The 19,690-nt window shown below is 53.4% G+C and overlaps 1 protein-coding gene across 4 annotated transcripts in view; it reads right to left on the reverse strand.

Moving 5' to 3' along the window:
• The window catches only part of LOC140399050 (uncharacterized), a 765,316-nt gene that overhangs the window by 592,309 nt on the left and 153,317 nt on the right, over window positions 1–19,690 (reverse strand). For all 4 annotated transcript variants that reach the window (XM_072488134.1, XM_072488132.1, XM_072488133.1 and 1 more), the window contains exon 14: window positions 5,305–5,526. In XM_072488134.1, coding sequence (XP_072344235.1) covers window positions 5,305–5,526 — 222 coding nt within the window. The remainder of the gene's footprint in view (window positions 1–5,304; window positions 5,527–19,690) is intronic.

The following is a 19,690-nucleotide window of genomic DNA, read 5'->3' on the forward strand; positions in this document are numbered from 1 at the left end:
CACCATCATCAATGACAGCGGACTACCCAACTCACCATCATCAATGACAGCGAACTACCCAACTCACCATCATCAATGTCAGCGAACTACCCAACTCACCATCATCAATGCCAGCGGACTACCCAACTCACCATCATTAACGACAGCGAACTACCCAACTCACCGTCATCAATGACAGCGAACTACCCAACTCACCGTCATCAATGACAGCGAACTACCCAACTCACCGTCATCAATGACAGCGAACTACCCAACTCACCATCATCAATGTCAGCGGACTACCCAACTCACCATCATCAATGGCAGCGGACTACCCAACTCCCAATCATCAATGTCAGCGAACTACCCAACTCACCATCATCAATGTCAGCGGACTACCCAACTCACCATCATCAATGACAGCGAACTACCCAACTCACCATCATCAATGTCAGCGGACTACCCAACTCACCGTCATCAATGTCAGCGGACTACCCAACTCACCGTCATCAATGTCAGCGAACTACCCAACTCACCCTCATCAATGACAGCGAACTACCCAACTCACCGTCATCAATGACAGCGAACTACCCAACTCACCGTCATCAATGACAGCGAACTACCCAACTCACCGTCATCAATGTCAGCGGACTACCCAACTCACCGTCATCAATGTCAGCGAACTACCCAACTCACCATCATCAATGTCAGCGGACTACCCAACTCACCATCATCAATGACAGCGAACTACCCAACTCACCATCATCAATGTCAGCGGACTACCCAACTCACCGTCATCAATGTCAGCGAACTACCCAACTCATCATCATCAATGTCAGCGAACTACCCAACTCACCATCATTAACGACAGCGAACTACCCAACTCACCGTCATCAATGACAGCGAACTACCCAACTCCCAATCATCAATGTCAGCGGACTACCCAACTCACTATCATCAATGTCAGCGGACTACCCAACTCACCATCATCAATGTCAGCGGACTACCCAACTCACCGTCATCAATGACAGCGGACTACCCAACTCACCATCATCAATGACAGCGAACTACCCAACTCACCGTCATCAATGTCAGCGGACTACCCAACTCACCGTCATCAATGTCAGCGAACTACCCAACTCATCATCATCAATGTCAGCGAACTACCCAACTCACCGTCATCAATGACAGCGAACTACCTAACTCACCGTCATCAATGTCAGCGAACTACCCAACTCACTGTCATCAATGTCAGCGAACTACCCAACTCACCATCATCAATGTCAGCGAACTACCCAACTCACCGTCATCAATGTCAGCGGACTACCCAACTCACCATCATCAATGTCAGCGAACGACCCAACTCACCATCATCAATGTCAGCGAACTACCCAACTCACCATCATCAATGTCAGCGGACTACCCAACTCACTGTCATCAATGTCAGCGAACTACCCAACTCACCATCATCAATGTCAGCGAACTACCCAACTCACCATCATCAATGTCAGCGAACTACCCAACTCATCATCATCAATGTCAGCGGACTACCCAACTCACTATCATCAATGTCAGCGAACTACCCAACTCACCATCATCAATGTCAGCGAACTACCCAACTCACCATCATCAATGTTAGCGGACTACCCAACTCACCATCATCAATGTCAGCGAACTACCCAACTCACCATCATCAATGTCAGCGGACTACCCAACTCACTATCATCAATGTCAGCGAACTACCCAACTCACCATCATCAATGTCAGCGGACTACCCAACTCACCATCATCAATGTCAGCGGACTACCTAACTCACCATCATCAATGTCAGCGGACTACCCAACTCACCATCATCAATGGCAGCGGACTACCCAACTCACCATCATCAATGTCAGCGAACTACCCAACTCACCATCATCAATGTCAGCGAACTACCCAACTCACCATCATCAATGTCAGCGGACTACCCAACTCATTGTCATCAATGTCAGCGGACTACCCAACTCACCATCATCAATGTCAGCGGACTACCCAACTCACCATCATCAATGGCAGCGGACTACCCAACTCACCATCATCAATGTCAGCGAACTACCCAACTCACCGTCATCAATGTCAGCGAACTACCCAACTCACCATCATCAATGTCAGCGGACTACCCAACTCACCATCATCAATGTCAGCGGACTACCCAACTCATTGTCATCAATGTCAGCGAACTACCCAACTCACCATCATCAATGTCAGCGGACTACCCAACTCACCATCATCAATGTCAGCGGACTACCCAACTCACCATCATCAATGTCAGCGGACTACCCAACTCACCATCATCAATGGCAGCGGACTACCCAACTCACCATCATCAATGTCAGCGAACTACCCAACTCACCATCATCAATGTCAGCGAACTACCCAACTCACCATCATCAATGTCAGCGGACTACCCAACTCATTGTCATCAATGTCAGCGGACTACCCAACTCACCATCATCAATGTCAGCGGACTACCCAACTCACCATCATCAATGGCAGCGGACTACCCAACTCACCATCATCAATGTCAGCGAACTACCCAACTCACCATCATCAATGTCAGCGGACTACCCAACTCACCGTCATCAATGTCAACATTAGCTGCTTAAGCCTTGCATTTAGTGCAATTCAATAGAGAAATTTCTGAATTCATTTGTGGTGGGTTTTTCAGGGCGTTTCTCGCCAGCTCTACCGGCGAGTTCCCCACTGCTATTCAATGACACTTAGTCACTTTTTTGGGCCCTGGGAGTTTCTCAGTGGTTTAGCCCACACTTAGAATTTTTAGCACTGGGGAGCTGAACTCAGAGATCAGGTCGCCCTTTTAAAAGGGTGCCTCGATCGCCAAGTGAACTTGTGGGTCCCCACCCCCACCCATGGGCAATGTCACCCCCCCCCCGCACATGGCCACTACCCCACATCCCCCCAAGTGAGGACACTCCGCCATGGGGTCACTCAGGGCTCCCTCTTCAGGCCCCTACAAGCCAACCCTTACAGAACCCCTTCCCCCCCACCCCATCACCCCTCCCAACCTTATGGAGGCCCCTCCTTACCTGCCCGCACACCCCCACCGTTCAAACTCCCCGTTCCACCCCCATTTCATGAGCATGGCCCCCTTGGACCCTGATCTTTGGCAGTGCCACCCTGGCACCTTAGCAGTGCCAGGGTGGGAGTGCCAAGATGCCAGCTGGGCAGTGCCAAGATACCCACATTCCAGGGGAACTCTGCACTATCCCTGACCATGCAGGGGCCTCCAATGGCCCGGGAGACCCGGGTGCCATTCCGCCTGGTCCAGGTTCTCGCAGGTTGGTACCGATTGGTGCCCAGCTGCAGCCTCACTGGAGAGGCCAGTGTCATAGAATCATAAAATCTACAGTGCAGAAGGAGGCCATTCAGCCCATTGAGTCCGCACTGGCCCTGGGAAAAGCACCCTACTTAAGCCCACACCTCCACCCTAACCCCGTAAACCCACCTAACCTTTTTGGACCCTAAGAGAAATTTAGCATGGGCAATCCACTTAACCTGCACATCTTTGGATTGTGGGAGGAAACCCACACAGACACGGGGAGGATGTGCAGATTCCAAACAGACAGTGACCCAAGCCGGGAATCGAACCTGGGACCCTGGAGCTGTGAAGCAACTGTGCTAACCACTGTGCTACCTTGCTGTCCTCGAGGGAGACGCAATGGAGCGCAATGCAGCCACTGGATCGCACCTGTCCTGTCTGCTGCACTCACTTCCTGCATCATGATCTGTTTGTCATGCTTTCCTATCATACCTGGGTGTTAATTTTAGCTGTACGGTATTTATATTTATTGTCACATTTAACATTCATCCTCACAACATTAGATGGAGCCATGGCTCGGTCACCACCATCTCACCAACAGTGATTACTGATAAACATTCATTTATTTTGTCCTCCCAAACCAAAATTCCCGACAGCTAGGCTTGCATTTAGTTTCAACTTGCTTAACATTCATTTCCTGCCACTGCCTGCCAGCTGTGAGAGGATGTATGAATATATTCAAACCCTTACAGCATTTTCTGTTGACATTGCCTGGTTGTTCTGTCTAGTTGTCCAATTTTTCATTTTAAATGCCTATTTATAATGGGAAGTGCCTATGTAAACACATCACGCTGTAACTACACTCCCCACCTGCATTATAGTGGCTGCACTGTAACAACTCTTCTCTCTGCAGTACACTGAAACTCGTAGATTCCAAACCGCACTCTTCTTCAATGTCTCCTAATTGCGATACATGTTACTACTTATTTTTTGGAATATTTTTATTAAGTTAACATTTTATACATAAAAAAGAAAACACACCCCATCCCAAACAGAACCAGTACAAAAAGATACACCCGCAACACCCTCCCATACCCAACCCACCCCGCTCCCCCTTCCCTAGCAGCTGACGGTGACCAACTCTTTGAAATACAGAATGAACGGGCGGCATCTTTTATACAATTCTCCACCCCAACTGCGAGCGATCGGTGAAGGGGCTGGTTTTGCACAGTGGGCTAAATAGCTGGCTTGTAATGCAGAACAAGGCAGCAGCGCAGGTTCAATTCCCGTACCAGCCTCCCCAAACAGGTGCCGGAATGTGGCGACTAGGGGCTTTTCACAGTAACTTCATTGAAGCCTACTTGTGACAATAAGCGAGTATTATTGTTATTATTATTGAAGCGAAGGCTAAACCCCCCCCCCACCCCCGCCTCCCATTTGCAGCTCCGGCAGGTCCGTCATCCCAAATATGGTCCCCAGGGGATTGGCACCAAATCCATTTGCAAGACTGCCGACATCGTTCTGAAAAACAAGCCCCAAAACCTCCTCAGCTCAGGGCAAGACCAGAACAATGAACAGGATTGGCTGGGCCATTCCCGCACTGCTCACAATTGTCCTCCACTCCCTTATCCTCGACCCGATTAAATGTGCCCCATGCACCATCTTTAACTGAATCAACCCTAATCTTGCACATATCGTGTCCGAATCAGGGATGGTCTCTAACATCTTCTTCATTAAATACATGTTGCTACTTAAACAATATAAATCGTATAACTTGAAGCAATACATAGGTCTCCATTTCCCCTGTCCACAAATGCAGGAGGTTGAGTAAGTCTTCAATATGACGCACATTTTCACAAATTAGGGTAATCTTTAGCCACGTCACTCACAGGTCCAGTCAGAGATTGAGGCTGCTTTATAATATCCGCCTCAGTTCTGCATTTACTGAATATCAGCCTGTAACGATAATTTAATTCGGAGAAGTCAGAAAAACATCAATCACTTACCAGCTCTGAGGAAGGCAGTGGGCAGTTCCAAAGGCACCACAGGATCCTGGTTAGTACCTCCATCCCCACAGCTGGACAGGACGACGATCCTGGCCTTCAGTTCGAGCTCAAGAATCTCAGGAATGGTCAATAAATAAGAACGTTCCTCCACAAGTTCCCCAGCAACTGGAATTGGATGTGGGGTAAAGACTAGGACACCATCCTCCCAGCTCCCGTATGTTGCTGCAATATCAGAAAGATAATCATTAGGGAGCGTCTAGTCACTCTTTCAAACTTCTTGCTGTGAAATCTCTGTTCAACTAAGTAAGGAACATAATTGTCTCATCAGACACTCCCAAAGCAGGTACAGGGGGGGCGGGGTTAGATACAGAGTAAAGCTCCCTCTACTATCCCCATCAAACAATCCTAGGGCTGGTACAGCACGGGGTTAGATACAGAGTAAAGATTCCTCTGCACCATCCCCATCAAACACTCCCAAGACATGTACAGCACAACATTCAATGCAGATTAAAGCTCCCTCTACACTGTCCCCATCAAATACTCCCAAAACATGTTCAGCACGGAGTTAGACACAGAGTAAAGCTCCCTCTACACTGCCCCATCAAACATTCCCAGGACATGTACAGCACAACGTTCAATGCAGATTAAAGCTCCCTCTACACTGTCTCCATCAAATACTCCCAGGACATGTTCAGCGCGGGGTAAGATACAGAGTAAAGCTCCCTCTACACTGCCCCCATCAAACACTCCCAGGACATGTTCAGCGCGGGGTAAGATACAGAGTAAAGCTCCCTCTACACTGACCCCATAACTGGTTTCAGCATGGTTTTGGAGCTGCAGAGCTAAGCAGAATCCTTTTGAATCTCTCTCCCAGGGAGGGTAAAATTGACTCTCAAGTCAAGTAAACAGATCAGTTAGTGAGCATTCAAAGCGTGAAGGTAGGCCTGGGGAAGAGGAACTTTCCAGATTCCTCTCCCATTAAAGTTACTAGACACTTAGAAGGCCTCACAAAAACTGTTGCTCTGATATTCTGTTTAACTGAGACAAGCTGTTGGTGAGTCTGCTGAAGCTGACCACATATCAGAAACGGAGCAGACCTGAAGCGCATCTCCCGAGGATAAGGCTCAGCCCAACATAAGTTATGTCCCTAGAGGGGATCCCAGAGCCTGAGGATCGGACCTGAGTGGCCCAGCTTGAAGATCCAAACCAACTGATGGTTCAATACCTTGCATTCTGAAGAGATCACCGCCTACAAAGACCACAACTTCTGCAGCAAAGATGATCAAATCCACCTTCCTCTTAATCCCTGTTATTTTTTAACCTTTCCTACCTCCCTTCACCGTGTGTCTGTCTTGTTTGTGTCTGGGTGGAGAGTGGGATGGGGTTTTGGGATTGGTTAGACTAGTAGACATTGTGCCATTATTTCTATTATATGTTCATCTTTTATTCTTGGTATAAATGAAGTTTTTTAATGTTTTACTTATAAATGTAAATACATTTGTACTATCCAATGTACTGTACATGATAAATGACAGGACCCTGGGAAGCACCGCGGATCAGAGGGATCTTGGTGCGTGTGTACACCGGTCCCTTAAGGTAGCAGAGCAGGTGGATACAGTGGTTAGAAAGGCATGTGGCATACTTGCCTTTATTAGCCGAGGCATAGCGTTTAAGATCGGGGAGGTTATGCTGAACTGTATAAAACGTTGGTTAGGCCACAGCTAGAGTATTGTGTACAGTTCTGGAATCCACATTATAGGAGATATGATAGCACTGGAAAGGGCGCAGAGGCGATTTACCAGGATGTTCTCTGGGCTGAAGGGTGTTAACTATGAAGAGAGATTGGATAGACTTGGATTGTTTTCCTTGGAGCAGAGGAAACTGAAGGGGGACATGATTGAGATGTATACAATTATGAGGGGCATAGATATAGAGTATGAGAGAATTCACAGTGCAGAAGGAGGCCATTTGGCCCATCAAGTCTGCACAAGCCCTTAAAAAGAGTATACAATGCAAGTCCACATCTCCACCCCATCCCCGTAACCCCACCCAACCTTTTCTTGGACACCAAGGACAATTTATCAAGGCCAATCCATCTAACCTGCACATCTTTGGACAGTGGGAGGAAACCGGAGCACCCAGAGGAAACCCACGCACACACAGGGAGAACATGCAGACTCCGCACAGTGACCCAAGCCGGAAATCGAACCTGGGACCCTGGAGCTGTGAAGCAACTGTGCTAACCACTGTGCTTCCATGCTGCCCAGTAGACAGGAAGACAATTTCCCCCTTGGTGGAGGGGTCAATGACTGGGTGGCATAGCATTAAGGTAAGGGGCAGGAGGTTTAGATGTGAGGCAGTGAGAATTTGGAATTCGCTGCTTTAAAGGGTGGGGAGGCAGAGACCCTCATAACTTTTGAGAAATATTTAGATGTGCACTTGCGATTCCAGGACATACAAGGCTATTGGTCAAGTGTTGGAAAATGGGATTAGAATGGTTGTTTTTGACCGGCACAAGCCCGATGGGCTGAAGGGCCTTTTCTCTGCTATGATTCTATGACTCTATGACTCTAAATCTGGTGCCTCAAACTCATCGGAGCAATCAAGAGTTGAAGATCGCAGGAAAATACACACAGTATTGGTGAAATTCACTTATGTTGGGACTCTGGGGTCTGTGGGGCTGGAATTGACCGTGCACACGCCCAGGGTGTAACACTCCATTGATTTCTAGTTGGTCACTTTGAACTCTGGAATCAGCTGCAGCACCGAAACCAAGTTCCTCACATGAGGACCAAGCTTGTTGAACAATCAAAGGTTAGTATGTTTAGAGTTGAAAGCGTAGAGGGAGTTTTGGAACATCGAGGTGGCTGAGGTGTGGAAATCATTTCTGAAAGTGAGCCTGTGTACTCAGATATCAGGATGTTGACATGCATTATGAATGCTCACAACGGTGGGATTTCCTCTCTGATGGGATGGAAATTCTTCATCGATCCAATTTAATGATAGGACATGACACCTCCTTTGACGTAAACCCATCGCCACATTGAAGAGCTTCGGCTTCAAGTGACAGAGCTACCTGCTCCCAATTGTTGTGTTTCTGTTCAGCGATTGTGACTTTTCTCTGGTCGAGGGAGTATTGGCTGTGCACTGACACATTTTACAACAAGCACCATGTCACTCCTCAGGAGTATTCTGCCTAATGAAGCTCACAACTATGAGCTGTTTACCAACAAATAATCATCCTCCATGGGGAAGAGGAGGAAGTGGAATCGATTCTGGGTCAAGACACCATGGAGGCTACGGCTGGGACTGGAGTTTCAGCCCTCTGCGGCAGTTACGGTAATCCAATAGCCGAGCTCGCACTGCTCCAGGGCATTGTCAGCATGAATTATTAATGAAATCTGGAGGCTGAAACTCTTCCCACTCCACATGCATGTCAAAACTCCAAGAAGGTAGAATGAACATGAATGGACAAGCCTCAGGAAATTGGCAAATTTCCTGCTCTGTTAATTGGCTAACATTTGGGGGTCTCCAAACCATGGCTGAAACAATCTGCACCTAATATCTTGGCACATAAATTGCATACTGCTCACTGCGCTGGGTAAACAGAAACCCGACAGGTTGGAGCAGGTAGCTCTGTCACGTGAAGCCGAAGCTCTTAAATGTTGCGATGGGTTTTGGCACATGTGAGGCTCGAAGCGAACATGGGGTTGAATTTTCCGTCAAGGGTGGTGTCATGTCCTGTCATTAATTGGATCGATGAAGAATTTCCATCCCATCAGAGAGGAAATCCCCCCTATGTGAGCTGCCAGAAAAACAAAAGGAGCAGTGGCCATGACTGGGACTGCAACGAGCCCCAGAGGCAAGCATGTTGGATTGGATTGGATTTGTTTATTGTCACGTGTACCGAGGTACAGTGAAAAGTATTTTTCTGCGAGCAGCTCAACAGATCATTAAGTACATGGGAAGAAAAGGGAAGAAAAGAAAATACATAATAAGGCAACACAAGGCATACAATGTAACTACATAAGCACCGGCATCGGATGAAGCATACAGGGTGTAGTGTTAATGTGGTCAGTCCATAAGAGGGTCATTTAGGAGTCTGGTGACAGTGGGGAAGAAGCTGTTTTTGAGTCTGTTCGTGCGTGTTCTCAGACTTCTGTATCTCCTGCCCGATGGAAGAAGTTGGAAGAGTGAGTAAGCCGGGTGGGAGAGGTCTTTGATTACGCTGCCCGCTTTCCCCAGGCAGCGGGAGGTGCAGATGGAGTCAATGGGTGGGAGGCAGGTTCGTGTGATGGACTGGGTGGTGTTCACGACTCTGAAGTGTCTTGCGGTCCTGGGCCGAGCAGTTGCCATACCAGGCTGTGATGCAGCCAGATAGGATGCTTTCTATGGTGCATCTGTAAAAGTTGGTAAGGGTTAATGTGGACGTGCCAAATTTCCTTAGTTTCCTGAGGAAGTATAGGCGCTGTTGTGCTTTCTTGGTGGTAGCGTCGACGTGGGTGGACCAGGACAGATTTTTGGAGATTTGCACCCCTAAGAATTTGAAACTGCTAACCATCTCCACCTCGGCCCCGTTGATGCTGACAGGGGTGTGTACAGTACTTTGCTTCCTGAAGTCAATGAACAGCTCTTTAGTTTTGCTGGCATTGAGGGAGAGATTGTTGTCGCTGCACCACTGCACTAGGTTCTCTATCTCCCGCCTGTATTCCGACTCGTCGTTATTCGAGATCCGGCCCACTATGGTCATATCATCAGCAAACTTGTAGATGGAGTTGGAACCAAATTTTGCCACGCAGTCATGTGTGTACAGGGAGTAGAGTAGGGGGCTAAGTACACAGCCTTGTAGGGCCCCGGTATTGAGGACTAGTGTGGAGGAGGTGTTGTTGTTCATTCTTACTGATTGTGGTCTGTTGGTCAGAAAATCGATGATCCAGTTGCAGAGTGGGGAGCCAAGTCCTAGGTTTTGGAGCTTTGATATGAGCTTGGCTGGGATTATGGTGTTGAAGGCGGAGCTGTAGTCAATAAATAGGAGTCTGATGTAGGAGTCCTTGTTGTCGAGATGCTCTGGGGAGGAGTCTAGGGCAAGGGAAATGGCGTCTGATGTGGACCGGTTGCAGCGGTATGCGAATTGCAGTGGATCATGGCGTTCTGGGAGTATGGTGGTGATGCGCTTCATGATCAACCTCTCGAAGCATTTCATTACGACTGGTCAGGGCCACCGGACGGATGTTGCGATGGAGCCACACTTCATGGTGGGCCCGAGGTCTCGGCAGGGCCAGGTTGGAAAGCCCTGGTAAGGAGCCAGGGTGGACAGGGAAGGTTGTGGGGCGGGAAACGTGCAAGTTGAGCCTCAGATTGGCACACTGATTCAAAATGGAGAGCACCCAGTTGTGAGACCACCAGACCCCCTGCTGGCGGACAGGTGGCACTGGCCTCACTCTTCACTCTGTTGTGGGTAAAATCCCAGTGACTGGGAGAGGCTGCCCTTCAGCGGTTATTAATTGGCCAATGGGCAAATGGGCCTCCGGATGCCTTCCCCACCATGGATGAAATTGCATCCAGGGGGTGCAGGGGCAGGCCACACAATTCAGCCCAAGTTCATTTTGACTATTTCATTGCCTGACTGAGGTGTGATTTGTGCCAGAACACATGGCTGGATTTTGTGGGATGTTGAGGTTCCCGCTCCACAGCCCCCAACCACTTAGCAAAAAGGTTGGAAGCGGGCCCACACCCGCTCTGCACTCCGGTGCTTCGTCCCACAGGCACTTAACACTCGGTGTGGTAATACATTTAAGACGAGAGTTCCAGCAGGAAGATCTACCTTACAGCGGCCAGTCAATCAAATGTTGTGCAGCTCTCCAGGCCCAGCAGCTCCACTGGGAGCGGTGGCCACTGCCGGAACAACAGCAGTACACCATGAAGCACCAGAGTGAAGAATAAGTGCGGGGGGGGGGGGGGGTTGGCGGTCAGGCTGGCAGACCCAGGTGAGGGAGGTAGAGATCATGTGTTGAGGGGGTGGGTGAATGGGGTGCTGCCCACAAACCCGTAAAGTGAATGATCCATTTGGGCAAGAAAAATAAAAAGTAAACTCCACCACTAACTCACAGTGGCAGCAGTGTGTACCATCTGCAAGGTGCACAGCAGCATATTGCCAAGGCTCCTTCGACAGCATCTTCCAAACCCTCAACACCTACACCCTAGAAGGACAAAGGCAACCGATACTTGGGAACATCACAACCTGCAAATTCACATACAGGACACACACTATCCTGACAGGGAAATATATCACCGTTCTTTCACTGTCGCTTGTTCAAAATCCTGGAACGCTCTCCCTAACAGCATTGTGGGTGTACCTACACCACATGGACTGGGCGGTTCAAGAAGGCGGCTCACCATCAGCAATGTTTCCACTAAGCTGTGCAGGCGTGTGGTCACACAGCAGTTTGGAATGTTCTGTAAAGGCCTCGCTTTGTGGCAACTAATGCATGTATGCGGCTGTGCAAGAAGAATTAAAGGGAATACAAAATGAAATAAATGGACCACGCACAACAATAATAATTTTTGTTGGTGTCACAAGTAGGCTTACATTAACACTGCAATGAAGTTACTGTGAAAATCGCCACACTCCGGTGTCTATTCGGGTATACTGAGGGAGAATTCAGAATGTCCAATTCACCTAACAAGCATGTCTTTCGGGAATTGTGGGAGGAAACCGGAGCATCCGGAGGAAACTCACGCAGACACGGGAAGAACGTGCGGACTTCACACCGACAGTAACCTGAGCCAGGAATCGAACCCGGGTCCCTGGCGCTCTGAAGCAGCAATTCTAACCACTATGCTACATGCCGCCCACAACTAAACCTTAAAAGGGAACTATGACCACCAAGGGAAACTCGAGATGTAAAAAATGGCAACTGTAAAAACGGGAAATCTGGGAATACGCAACTCGTCAGTCAGCACCCGAGAATCATTTTCCACGCCCCCTGCAGCCTATTTCTCGGTGGTAGGACGCTGGATCTTCTGGTGCCTCCACTGTCAATGGGATTTCCCATTCAATCCACGGTTGAAGAAGGCAGCTCACCACCACCTTCTCAAGGGCAGTTAGAGGTGGGCGATAAGTGCTGGCCTGGCCAGCAACACCCACATTCCATGAATGAATTTAACACAGCCAGGTTAGATCCAAATGGCAGTTGATGCTGGATTAATTATAAACTGTAAATCTAAAGTTGGTAGATTGTCATCTAAAGGTATGAAGCGATATAGGCCAAAGGTGGGTCTGAGGAGTTTGCTCGCAGAGCAGACAGAATCTCATTGAATGGCAGAACAGGCGAAGGGCAAAATGTCCTCCTCTTGCTCCTGTGTTCCGACAAAAATCACAGAGTCTGACCAAAGGTATTTCATGCAAGGCCCCGACACATTAACCTGACTTGGAAATATACTGTCATTGGGTCAAAACCTGGAACTCCCTCCCTAACAGCACAGTGGGTACACCTACAGCACACGGACAGCAGCAGCTCACAACCACCTTCTCCAGGGATGGGCATTGACAGCCGGCCTAGCCACATCCGTGAAAGAATGAAAAAAAGAAAACAGACACACTCCGACAGTTCTGCCATCAGACCCAGCTGAATTTGGACCTGGGAGTGCAGTTTCTGACCGATCACACCATCTCCTAATCACCATCCCCCAATCGCCACCCCGATCGCCACCCCGATCGCCACCCCCCGATCGCCACCCCCCGATCACCACCCCCTAATCACCATCCCCCAATCGCCACCCCGATCGCCACCCCCCGATCGCCACCCCCCCGATCACCACCCCCTGATCACCACCCCCTAATCACCATCCCCCAATCGCCACCCCGATCGCCACCCCCTGATCACCACCCCCTGATCACCACCCCCTGATCACCACCCCCTAATCACCATCCCCCAATCGCCACCCCGATCGCCACCCCCGATCGCCACCCCGATCGCCACGCCCCGATCGCCACACCCGATCGCCACGCCCCGATTGCCACCCCCTGATCACCACCCCTGATCACCACCCCCTGATCACCACCCCCTGATCACCACCCCCTGAGCACCATCCCCTGATCACCATCCCCTGATCATCACCCCCGATCACCATCCCCTGATCACCATCCCCTAATCACCATCTCCTAATCACCATCCCCTGATCACCATCCCCTAATCACCATCCCCTGATCACCATCCCGCGATCGCCACCCCCGATCACCACCCCCTGAGCACCATCCCCTAATCACCATCCCCTGATCACCATCCCGCGATCGCCACCCCCGATCACCATCCCCTGATCACCATCCCCCGGTCGCCACACCCGATCAACATCCCCTAATCACCATCCCCCCGAATCACCACCCCCTGATCACCACCCCCTGATCACCATCCCCCGATCGCCTCCCCCGATCACCATTCCCTGATCACCATCCCCTGATCTTCACCCCTGAACTTCGCCCCTGATCACCATCCCGATCACCATCCCCCGATCTTCACCCCTGATCACCATCCCCTGATCACCATCCCCCCGATCACCATCCCCCCGAATCACCATCCCCCCGAATCACCACCACCTGATCACCATCCCCTGATCTTCACCCCTGATCTTCGTCCCCGATCACCATCCCCCGATCTTCACCCCTGATAACCATCCCCTGATCACCATCCCCTAATCACCATCCCCTAATCACCATCCCCTGATCGCCATCCCCTAATCGCCATCCCCTAATCACCACCCCATATCACCATCCCCTGATTGCCATCCCCTGATCACCATCCCCTAATCACCATCCCGCGATCGCCACCCCCCGATCACCACCCCCTGAGCACCATCCCCTAATCACCATCCCCTGATCACCATCCCCTAATCACCATCCCCTAATCACCATCCCCTTATCGCCATCCCCTGATCACCATCCCCTAATCACCATCCCCTAATCACCATCCCCTGATCGCCATCCCCTAATCACCATCCCCTAATCACCACCCCATATCACCATCCCCTGATTGCCATCCCCTGATCACCATCCCCTAATCACCATCCCGCGATCGCCACCCCCCGATCACCACCCCCTGAGCACCATCCCCTAATCACCACCCCCTGATCACCATCCCGCGATCGCCACCCCCGATCACCATCCCCTGATCACCATCCCCCGGTCGCCACACCCGATCAACATCCCCTGATCACCATCCCCCCGAATTACCACCCCCTGATCACCACCCCCTGATCACCATCCCCCGATCGCCTCCCCCGATCACCATTCCCTGATCACCATCCCCTGATCTTCACCCCTGAACTTTGCCCCTGATCACCATCCCGATCACCATCCCGATCACCATCCCCCGATCACCATCCCCCGATCACCATCCCCCGATCTTCACCCCTGATCACCATCCCCTGATCTTCACCCCTGATCTTCGCCCCCGATCACCATCCCCCGATCTTCACCCCTGATCACCATCCCCTGATCACCATCCCCCCGAATCACGATCCCCCGATCACCACCCCCCGATCGCTAACCCCGATCACCATCACCTGATCACCATCCCCTGATCTTCACCCTTGATCACCATCCCCCCGATCATCATCCCCCTGATCGCCATCCCTGATCACCAGCCCCTATCGCCACCCCCGATCGCCACCCACCGATCGCCATCCCCGATCACCACCGCCTGATCGCCATCCTTCCATCACCATCCCCTGATCACCATCCCCTGATCACCATCCCCTGAACACCATCCCTGATCAGCAGCCCCTGATCACCATCCCCCGATCGCCAACCCCGATCACCATCCCCTGATCACCATCCCCCCGAATCACCACCCCCTGATCACCATCCCCCGATCACCACCCCCTGATCACCACCCCCTGATCACCATCCTGCGATCGCCATCCCCCGATCGCCACCCCCGATCACCATCCCGATCACCATACTCTGATCACCATCCCCCCAAATCACCACCCCCTGATCACCATCCCCTGATCACCATCCCCCAATCACCATCCCGATTACCATCCCCTGATCGCCATCCCCAATCACCATCCCCCGATCGCCACCCCCTGATCACCACCCCCTGATCACCATCCCTGATCAGCAGCCCCTGATCACCATCCCCCGATCGCCAACCCCGATCACCATCCCCTGATCACCATCCCCCCGAATCACCACCCCCTGATCACCATCCCCCGATCACCACCCCGATCACCACCCCCTGATCACCATCCCGCGATCGCCATCCCCCGATCGCCACCCCCGATCACCATCCCGATCACCATCCCCCCAAATCACCACCCCCTGATCACCATCCCCTGATCACCATCCCCCAATCACCATCCCTCGATCGCCACCCCCGATTACCATCCCCTGATCGCCATCCCCAATCACCATCCCTCGATCGCCACCCCCGATTACCATCCCCTGATCGCCATCCCCAATCACCATCCCCTGATCGCCACCCCCGATCACCATCCCCGATCACCATCCCGATCACCATCCCCCGATCACCATTCCCCGATCTTCACCCCTGATCACCATCCCCTGATCACCATCCCCCCGAATCACCACCACCTGATTACCACCCCCCGATCGCTAACCCCGATCACCATCACCTGATCACAATCCCCTGATCTTCACCCCTGATCGCCATCCCCCCGATCACCATCCCCCCGATCACCATTCCCCGATCTTCACCCATGATCACCATCCCCTGATCACCATCCCCCCCCGATCACCATCCCCCCGAATCACCACCACCTGATCACCACCCCCCGATCGTTAACCCTGATCACCATCACCTGATCACCATCCCCTGATCTTCACCCCTGATCGCCATCCTCCCGATCACCATCCCGATCACCATCCCCTGATCTTCACCCCTGATCTTCGCCCCCGATCTTCACCCCTGATCACCATCCCCTGATCACCATCCCCCCGAATCACGATCCCCCGATCACCACCCCCCGATCGCTAACCCCGATCACCATCACCTGATCACCATCCCCTGATCTTCACCCCTGATCGCCATCCCCCCCCGATCAACATCCACCTGATCACCATCCCTGATCACCAGCCCCTATCGCCACCCACCGATCGCCATCCCCGATCACCACCGCCTGATCGCCATCCTTCCATCACCATCCCTTGATCGCCATCCCCTGATCACCATCCCCTGACCACCATCCCCCTGATCGCCATCCCTGATCACCAGCCCCTATCGCCACCCCCGATCGCCACCCACCGATCACCATCCCCGATCACCACCGCCTGATCGCCATCCAATGACCGCCATCCCCTGACCGCCATCCCCTGACCGCCATCCCCTGATCGCCATCCCCTGATCACCATCCCCTGATCACCACCCCCGATCGCAAACCCCCATCCCCATCCTCTGATCACCATCCCCGATCACCATCTCCTAATCACCATCCCCTGATCACCATCCCCTGATCACCACCCCCAATCGCAACCCCCCATCCTCTGATCACCATCCCCGATCACCATCTCCTGATCACCATCCCCTGATCACTGTCCCCCGATCGCCAACCCCAATCACCGTCCCCCGATCACCGTCCCCCGATCACCGTCCCCCCGATCACCGTCCCCCCGATCACCGTCCCCCGATCACCGTCCCCCGATCACCGTCCCCCGATCACCGTCCCCCCGATCACCGTCCCCCCGATCGCCGTCCCCCGATCACCGTCCCCCGATCACCGTCCCCCGATCACCGTCCCCCGATCACCATCCACCAATCACCATCCCCCAATCACCATCCCCCGATCACCATCCCCCGATCACCATCCCTGTTCACCACCCCTGATCACAACCCCCCCATCCCCATCCTCTGATCACCATCCCCGATCGCCACCCCCAATCACCATCCCCTGATCTTCAGCCCTGATCTTCGCCCCTGATCACCATCCCGATCACCATCCCGATCACCATCCCCCGATCACCATCCCCTGATCTTCGCCCCGATCACCATCCCGATCACCATCCCGATCACCATCCCCCGATCACCATTCCCCGATCTTCACCCCTGATCACCATCCCCCCGATCACCATCCCCCCGAATCACCACCACCTGATCACCACCCCCCGATCGCTAACCCCGATCACCATCACCTGATCACCATCCCCTGATCTTCACCCCTGATCTTCGCCCCCGATCACCATCCCCCCGATCACCACCCCCCGATCATCATCCCCCTGATCGCCATCCCCGATCACCACCGCCTGATCGCCATCCTTCCATCACCACCCCCCGATCGCTAACCCCGATCACCATCACCTGATCACCATCCCCTGATCTTCACCCCTGATCTTCGCCCCCGATCACCATCCCCCCGATCACCACCCCCCGACCATCATCCCCCTGACCACCATCCCCCGATCGCCATCCCCTGATCACCATCCCCCGATCACCATTCCCCGATCTTCACCCCTGATCACCATCCCCCCGATCACCATCCCCCCGAATCACCACCACCTGATCACCACCCCCCGATCGCTAACCCCGATCACCATCACCATCACCTGATCACCATCCCCTGATCTTAACCCCTGATCTTCGCCCCCGATCACCATCCCCCCGATCACCACCCCCCGATCATCATCCCCCTGATCGCCATCCCCGATCACCACCGCCTGATCGCCATCCTTCCATCACCACCCCCCGATCGCTAACCCCGATCACCATCACCTGATCACCATCCCCTGATCTTCACCCCTGATCTTCGCCCCCGATCACCATCCCCCCGATCACCACCCCCCCGACCATCATCCCCCTGACCACCATCCCCCGATCGCCATCCCCTGATCACCATCCCCTGATCACCAACCCCGATCGCAACCCCCCATCCTCTGATCACCATCCCCGATCGCCGTCCCCCGATCGCCGTCCCCCGATCGCCGTCGCCCGATCGCCGTCGCCCGATCGCCGTCGCCCGATCGCCGTCGCCCGATCGCCGTCGCCCGATCGCCGTCGCCCGATCGCCGTCGCCCGATCGCCGTCCCCCGATCGCCGTCCCCCGATCGCCGTCCCCCGATCGCCGTCCCCCGATCGCCGTCCCCCGATCGCCGTCCCCCGAATCACGATCCCCCGATCACCACCCCCCGATCGCTAACCCCGATCACCATCACCTGATCACCATCCCCTGATCTTCACCCCTGATCGCCATCCCCCCCCCGATCAACATCCACCTGATCACCATCCCTGATCACCAGCCCCTATCGCCACCCACCGATCGCCATCCCCGATCACCACCGCCTGATCGCCATCCTTCCATCACCATCCCTTGATCGCCATCCCCTGATCACCATCCCCTGACCACCATCCCCCTGATCGCCATCCCTGATCACCAGCCCCTATCGCCACCCCCGATCGCCACCCACCGATCACCATCCCCGATCACCACCGCCTGATCGCCATCCCCTGACCGCCATCCCCTGACCGCCATCCCCTGACCGCCATCCCCTGATCGCCATCCCCTGATCACCATCCCCTGATCACCACCCCCGATCGCAAACCCCCATCCCCATCCTCTGATCACCATCCCCGATCACCATCTCCTAATCACCATCCCCTGATCACCATCCCCTGATCACCACCCCCAATCGCAACCCCCCATCCTCTGATCACCATCCCCGATCACCATCTCCTGATCACCATCCCCTGATCACTGTCCCCCGATCGCCAACCCCAATCACCGTCCCCCGATCACCGTCCCCCGATCACCGTCCCCCCGATCACCGTCCCCCCGATCACCGTCCCCCGATCACCGTCCCCCGATCACCGTCCCCCCGATCACCGTCCCCCCGATCGCCGTCCCCCGATCACCGTCCCCCGATCACCGTCCCCCGATCACCGTCCACCAATCACCATCCCCCAATCACCATCCCCCGATCACCATCCCCCGATCACCATCCCTGTTCACCACCCCTGATCACAACCCCCCCATCCCCATCCTCTGATCACCATCCCCGATCGCCACCCCCAATCACCATCCCCTGATCTTCAGCCCTGATCTTCGCCCCTGATCACCATCCCGATCACCATCCCGATCACCATCCCCCGATCACCATCCCCTGATCTTCGCCCCGATCACCATCCCGATCACCATCCCGATCACCATCCCCCGATCACCATTCCCCGATCTTCACCCCTGATCACCATCCCCCCGATCACCATCCCCCCGAATCACCACCACCTGATCACCACCCCCCGATCGCTAACCCCGATCACCATCACCTGATCACCATCCCCTGATCTTCACCCCTGATCTTCGCCCCCGATCACCATCCCCCCGATCACCACCCCCCGATCATCATCCCCCTGATCGCCATCCCCGATCACCACCGCCT

This window comes from Scyliorhinus torazame, chromosome 22 (genome assembly GCF_047496885.1).
Source record: "Scyliorhinus torazame isolate Kashiwa2021f chromosome 22, sScyTor2.1, whole genome shotgun sequence".
NCBI classification, from domain to species: domain Eukaryota; kingdom Metazoa; phylum Chordata; class Chondrichthyes; order Carcharhiniformes; family Scyliorhinidae; genus Scyliorhinus; species Scyliorhinus torazame.